General features: G+C 37.3%; 1 protein-coding gene across 4 annotated transcripts in view; it reads right to left on the bottom strand.

Annotated features, from left to right (window-relative positions):
- LOC108689229 (la-related protein CG11505) overlaps window positions 1-3112 on the bottom strand; it is a 13402-nt gene extending 10290 nt beyond the window's left edge. The window contains exons 1-2 of one of the 4 annotated variants that reach the window (XM_018195903.1): window positions 3036-3112; window positions 105-486 (exon numbers count right to left, since the gene is read on the bottom strand). In XM_018195903.1, the coding sequence (XP_018051392.1) occupies window positions 105-475 (371 nt within the window). In that variant the 5' untranslated portion in view covers window positions 476-486; window positions 3036-3112. Of the gene's footprint in view, window positions 1-104; window positions 487-1454; window positions 1476-2406; window positions 2478-2674; window positions 2979-3035 lie in introns of those variants that run through there. The other 3 variants (XM_018195904.1, XM_018195902.1, XM_018195905.1) reach the window with 3 other exon arrangements.
- Between the last annotated feature and the right edge of the window lie 3573 nt (window positions 3113-6685).

Raw genomic sequence — 6685 nt, 5'->3', positions numbered from 1 at the left:
ATATATAGATATGTGTGATCTAATACATAATGCAATATTTGGGAAATGATTGCAATTTCATGCAATGCAAAATGGAAGATTTCAGAATAATAAGAGCTTGTTACCTGGAGAAATAGTACTCGAGTTGTGTAGAGAGCATTTGTTTAAGCGTCTCCAACGGTATGCCTGGAACATTTAAATCTGTCATTGGTACAGATGGAGGAGCAGCAGAAGCGTCGCCCAATGCGGCAACATCCACTGGGCTGTATCCGACAGCACCACCGTGCATGCTTATAGCGTGTTGAGGCGATGGTTCCAGACTGCTGACACCAGCGTCAAGAATCAATTCACTACCGCTCGGCGCACCGTTCATGACTCCGTAGTCTATATTAGGCACACCACCACCACCAATTGCGCCTGCAATCTGTGGACCCAGAGGTTCAGGGGTGGCTGGGTAGACCGCCCCTGGTGGCAGCTTCCCGATGTCCCCATTCATGTAAACGTATCCTACAAAAGAAAAATTTGTAATTCATTTGTAATTTTCCTTTATCTTCTCTCATGTTCTTTCATACTTATGTATGTTGTAATTTAAAATGTTGCTCTAATAACCTAGTGTAATGCAATCAGATATCTTGTAAAATGATAATTCAGTTTAAATAAAATTTTTTGTTACATATTTAAAAATTAGTATAATATATAAAATACTTTAAATCCCAATTAAAAACCTGATATTTCCTAGATATATATATACCTAGATATATATACTACATATCTATAATTCTAACCTAATACAAGTTATTACGTTTCACAGTTATTGCATTAAATTATATATAATATTAGCTCTTTGCAGTATAATAGGTCTAGTTATTACATCACATATGACTTTTTTACCTGTACATTTATATAGTTTAAACAATTAGTTTGAGAGGTACTCAATTATAATTCTATTTATATCAATATAGATCAACATTTAATTTCCATGTAACTTATCTTTTTCTAATTCTAAGAAAAAGATGAAGAGTAAGTTAAATTGTGATTAAGTTATCTATAAATGTGAGATATATTAGATCTCTCTCTATTCCAAAAGTCGTGCTTTTAGACTAGGAGAAAATATCATTCTACAGAATACTTTGGTTATTACTAAGAGCAACTTGACTTATTTTTATACAATACACACACACACACACACACACACACACACACACACACACACACACACACACACACACACACATACACACACATACACGCACGCACGCACACGCACACATATATATATCATAATCATGTAATAATTATTTGATCAAAGATCAAAGATGCTTTATGCAACATATCCTTGTAAACTATCATGACAACGACAACAGTAAAACGGAAAAACTATCAGGAGAATTTGATTCAAATCATGCCTCAATACGCAACACTATACGATGGATTACCACAAGCCCACAAATATAGAGTACAAAACAGCTACGAACAATGTCGCGCGTGCAACTTTTCACAAAGTACAATCTGGGAGCCGCCGGGAAAAACGAAAGACATAAGGAAGAATTTTTTTCACGCGCGCGCGCGACCAAAGTCGACGTGGTTGACACTAAGATACGCTCTTCGGGCGGCAATGCTCACACGCGCCAGAACGAGCCTCCGGCATCGGACTACGTGCCACGACGACGGCCGTCGGGAAGAACTCGCGACGTGCCAGACGAGGATCCCCGCGCGAAAGGACGCGCAATATGTTGCGGAGCGCACGGCGCGTTATCGGCCAAATATAGCGATCGTCGATACGATACGGTGGCAGTCACGGTGGCGTCACGACGGCGACGACGACGAGCTGCTTTCTGGCCGAACGGACACGACCACGATCACGATCACGATCACGATCACGATCACGATCACGTCCACGACCACGATGACGAAGACAATGACGACGACATTGACGACATCGACAAGGATGAGCACAAGGACAACGTATACGGATACGATGGTGAGGACGATGACGACATGGATGAGAAGATGAAAGATGAAGACAGCGGCGATAACGACGTGTCGACGTACGGCGCGAGTTTAGCAAGCAACATAAGGAGGTGGTGACGATGGCGAGAAGGTGGATGAAGCGGCACGATGACAAGACTGTACGACACTCTTCCTGAACTCAACGAACATGTGTTAACACTAACGATGACGATGACGATGATGATAATAATAATGACGGCGACGACGATGACGACAACGACATTGATAATGGTGAAGATGATGAAGATGTTGATGAAGATAAAGATGATGATGATGATGAAGATGATGATAAAGATGATGATAAAGATGATGATGATGATGATAATGATGACGATAATGATAATGATGATGAGAATCGGATGGTGATTGAATGATTTTCGTATGGTTTTTTTGATGAATGTGACGGATGATCGTTACCAAAATCACCGTTCATCTCGAGATGGGCCTGGATGATCCCATGTGCCCTGAATCTAGCGCTACGAGGTGCCTTGCCCGTTCGCTCGCTCGCTCGCCCGTCCGCTCGCTCACTCGCGCTCTCTTTCTCTCTCTCTCTCTCTCTCTCTCTCTCTCTCTCTCTCTCTCTCTCTCTCTCTAGAACGGCCTCGTGCAGATCGGTTTCTCGGCTATAGAGAGAGCACTCTCGAGGCACTTTGAATTTGGAGGATTCGTTGTACGCGCGAAGTACCTCGTGTATGCGTTTTCGCGAATTTCGTTCGTTGCCTTGATAATCGACAATGGGCTGACTAGAGCGGAGAGCTCGAACCGATCACTCGCCAGCTCGCTCGCTCGCACGCACGCACGCACGCACGCACGCACGCACGCACGCACGCACGCACGCACGCACACGCTCGCGTGTGCGCGACGAAATACGCGACGCAGCAACACGACACGGCTGGCGAGACAGGCGGCGGCGAGATTCGACACGTTCCTCACGCGAATTCGCGACGCCGCGCAACGCGCGCGTGACGATCCGCCCTGTACGTATCACGGCCCACCGCACCGAGCGGATCAACGCGCGGCCGTTACGAACGACGATATTTCCTTACCGAGGTGGAAGAATCGAACTCAACACAGTCTCTCGAGCAAACTACAAAATGGCGGAAAGGCACATGCCGTGGCGCGCGATGCATTCTGGGGCCCGGTGGATGGTGGTGCGCCGCGCGGCCCCGCCACCGCGCCGTCACATGTCTCGTGCCGACGCTAGAGGGCGCGATGGCGCAAAACTCCCAACCCCGCCATTTTCAAATCCTCGTTCGTGTTTCTTCGAAACGTCCTACTTTCAACATTAAACCTAAGGCCTATTCTACAATGTGCTCTTTGTTTCCTGTTTCTTGTTTTTTACCTTTTGCTTTTCTTCCCTTTGCAACCGTTTTTATCAACAATTATATTTTTTACTACGTATTTCTTGTTTCTTTCGAAATTCGTTAACTTTGTTATGGTTGTTCTACAATGTGCTCTTTGTTTCCTGTTTCTTGCTTTTTATCTTTTGCTTTTTTCCACTTGTGATCGTTTTATCAACAATTATATTTCTTGTATATTTCTTATATGTGTTTTCTGTTTCTTCTGAAGTTCGTTAATGTTTTTATCTCGAGCAATAGAAAACAATCGAAAAAAATCGGATAAGAAGCAAAAAGACAAGATGTAAAAAATAACAAAAGGCAAGAAACAGGATACAAAAAGCACATTGTAAAACAGACTTAAACACAAGGAATAACCTAGCAAAATACAATCTATCAAAAATCGTGTCTACAGTATATATACGGGTTCTGATAGGTTGAAATCCATTAGAGGCTACGTACAAAGAAATAGATAACAGGATTCAAGAATTTCAACCTATCAGAAACTGTATATTCCACAGTATATGATTTCTGATAGGTTGAAATTCTTATTTTCTGTTTCCTAGTCCTTTGTGCGCAGCTTTTTATTCTGTTTCTATTGTTTGTATCTTTCAATTTTGTAAAGCCTTAGCGAAACAGAGAAGAATTCCCTGACTTTTTTCAATTTTTGAGAAAGGTCCCTGATTCAAGCCAAGAAAAGCTTTAAATAGAAACAAAGATAAAATTATTAATTACAATAAAAAGTGAACAGAAAACAATATAAAATAAAATTTTTGTATTTCTTAAAATAATAATTGAAAAATTTCTGTACTTTATTATTAGGAGAACATTTGCCTATAATTCATCTATTTATTTAATATTTTTAAACCTATCAGATATAATCTTGTATTTCTTCATTCTTAATATTTTTATTTCATCAAGTAATCTTTTTTTCTCAAGTTTATGTTTTTTATCCATATTTAATCTTTTCTGGAGATTAGCAATCATATAACTTTATCCCCAAGATGGAAACGTGAAAATTTTTTCAATATTGGATTTTGAAAAATACAGTAACACTAAAAGTATTTACCTTTATTGTGATATTTTCTTCAAAACATCTAAAAAAAAAAAAGAGAAAATTGATCGAAACTATAACGCTTAAATTTGATACTTAAATTTTTGAATAGAAAAAAAACACAAAGTGCTAAAAATGTTTTAGCATCTCTTGTTAGCGTCTCTTCGAGAAGACTAAAAAAGAAAAGTTTCTATCAAGACGATGATGCTTGATAAAATTCGATATATTTGAATTTTTGAATTTTAAATAAAAAGTATGTACTAAAGATTTGTAATCTGTTTTGTCATATTCTTCTCTTTTGAAGAATTTAAAAAAGAAAATCTATCGAACCACTTGAAAATTCAATTGAATTTTTAAGTAAAAAAGGAAGGAAAGCTGATCAAGAGGTTTATCTTATCATATTTTTTTCAAGAAATTTCATAACAAATTAATTGATCGAGACGATAACACTTAATCAAAAAATGTTCGAATTTTCGAAACGAAAAAAAAATGAGAAACACTAAAAATATTTATCTTATCCTATCTTGTTCATTTCTTTGTTCTCCTCCCGTTCGATATTATTTTTTTATGATTACTCTGTAAATTTAGCGCAAATGAAAATATAAACGTTATTCTAATCTTTGAACCGAGAAAAAACGAGTGTAGGGAAAAATGTTATCTCCATTATCTCTTGAAAAGAAATCCCATCTCGAGTTTCTAAAATGGCAAGAAAAGAATTTCAATTTTTCTATATTTTCTCCATGTTTCTTTTTTTTTAATGTAAAATAAAATTTCTTTTAATTCAATCTATTTTCACTAAAAGCGCAAGTAGGCTCTTTTTTCTATGAACAGATACATACTAAACATGGTTTTTCTTAACAATTTCAACCATTTCAACTCTTCGCTATCTTTCTGGCATTTTACGTAGATCGCGAAACTTATAATGTATGTATTCTTTGAATGGCAGAATACTTGGACAGAAACAAGAAATACTTTTTGTATGTAATCTCTCTCACTAGCATTTTATATATTTATCATGTCTATCCTTAATACTAAGAAACAGATTCTACGAAATAGCGATTGTATTAAGTATAGCATAAACGTAATCGATAAACAATGATAGCTTATCTAATGATTTTTTTTTATAAACCACATCGTGTGTTTAATTCGTACACTCGCTATCACATGGCGATAGATATCAATTTCTATATATATATGAATTCCACCACTTTTATTTCTTTTTATTTTCTTTTCTATTTTATCGTTTTCCTCATACTTTATCACATGATATACGAACATTATAAAGAAGTGTTATACAATAAAGTAGGAACACATCCATATACATAGAATAAGCAAGAAAATTAATATATTCCTAAAATATCTAATTTTTTCATACAGTTGAATTTAATAGCAATATCGATTTTTATAGAGTTGGAACAGTGAAAAGGAAAAGGGACAAGATGGTCATATTATATTTCATTCATGTACGCATTATTTATTTATCTAGAACAGCCACATTTTATTAACTCTCATTATTATTATTATTTCAAAACAATTCGTCATTTAATTACTGCCTTAAAAGGGGATGGAAAGCAAGAGCGAAGATATGATACGGGGCGAAGGAGGGGTGTCCTTTACGCGAAAGGAAGAATCAAAATTGGCCCTATAAATATTCAACAAATCATCACAAAAGGACACAAGAGCGGAAAGCACTCTTTCTCTCTTTCTCTTTCTCTCTTTCTCTCTCAATTTTCAATTACAAACGTAAAAAAAAAAAATAAAAAAAAGAAGAAAAAGAAAAATCTTATATTGTTCCTACGTAGGATCGCAGAGAAGAATGTGATGAACGTGAGGAGAGGAAGAGAGCCCGAGTCAATCAACCTACAGTTTTACTGCCTTCTCGAAACACGTCTATCGCGCCCAGATACATACTACCTAATGCAAGAACGAACATCCATCCGGTGCTAATTACCGCTCGTTCATCTATGCTTCTCCTCCTCCCGTTTCTCTTCCACGATGTTTATCAAAATCAGATGTGTACTATCCACTGCTGCAAGATAGGGGAATCCCTACCTTAACAGTCGCTATCACCTAACATAAGGCTTACAGTGTGACGTATTGCTTTTTATCTCAAGAAAAGATTCTGATTAGAATAGATATATTGCCTATAGGTATACGCTGGTTATATGCCTATATATCTTCCCTTTCTTTCGCTATATCTCTTCCTCCTTTCTTTTATTCGCCTTTTCTCTATTGTTTATTTCCTTCTCTATTTCGTTTTCTTACTTCCTCTTTTTATTGAAATATATATGCGCGCGTGTTGTGT

Source organism: Atta colombica, unplaced genomic scaffold, assembly GCF_001594045.1.
Source record: "Atta colombica isolate Treedump-2 unplaced genomic scaffold, Acol1.0 scaffold261, whole genome shotgun sequence".
Lineage (NCBI taxonomy): Eukaryota > Metazoa > Arthropoda > Insecta > Hymenoptera > Formicidae > Atta > Atta colombica.
Note: the sequence above shows the minus strand (reverse complement) of the source record. Positions and strands in the feature narration are given on the sequence as shown.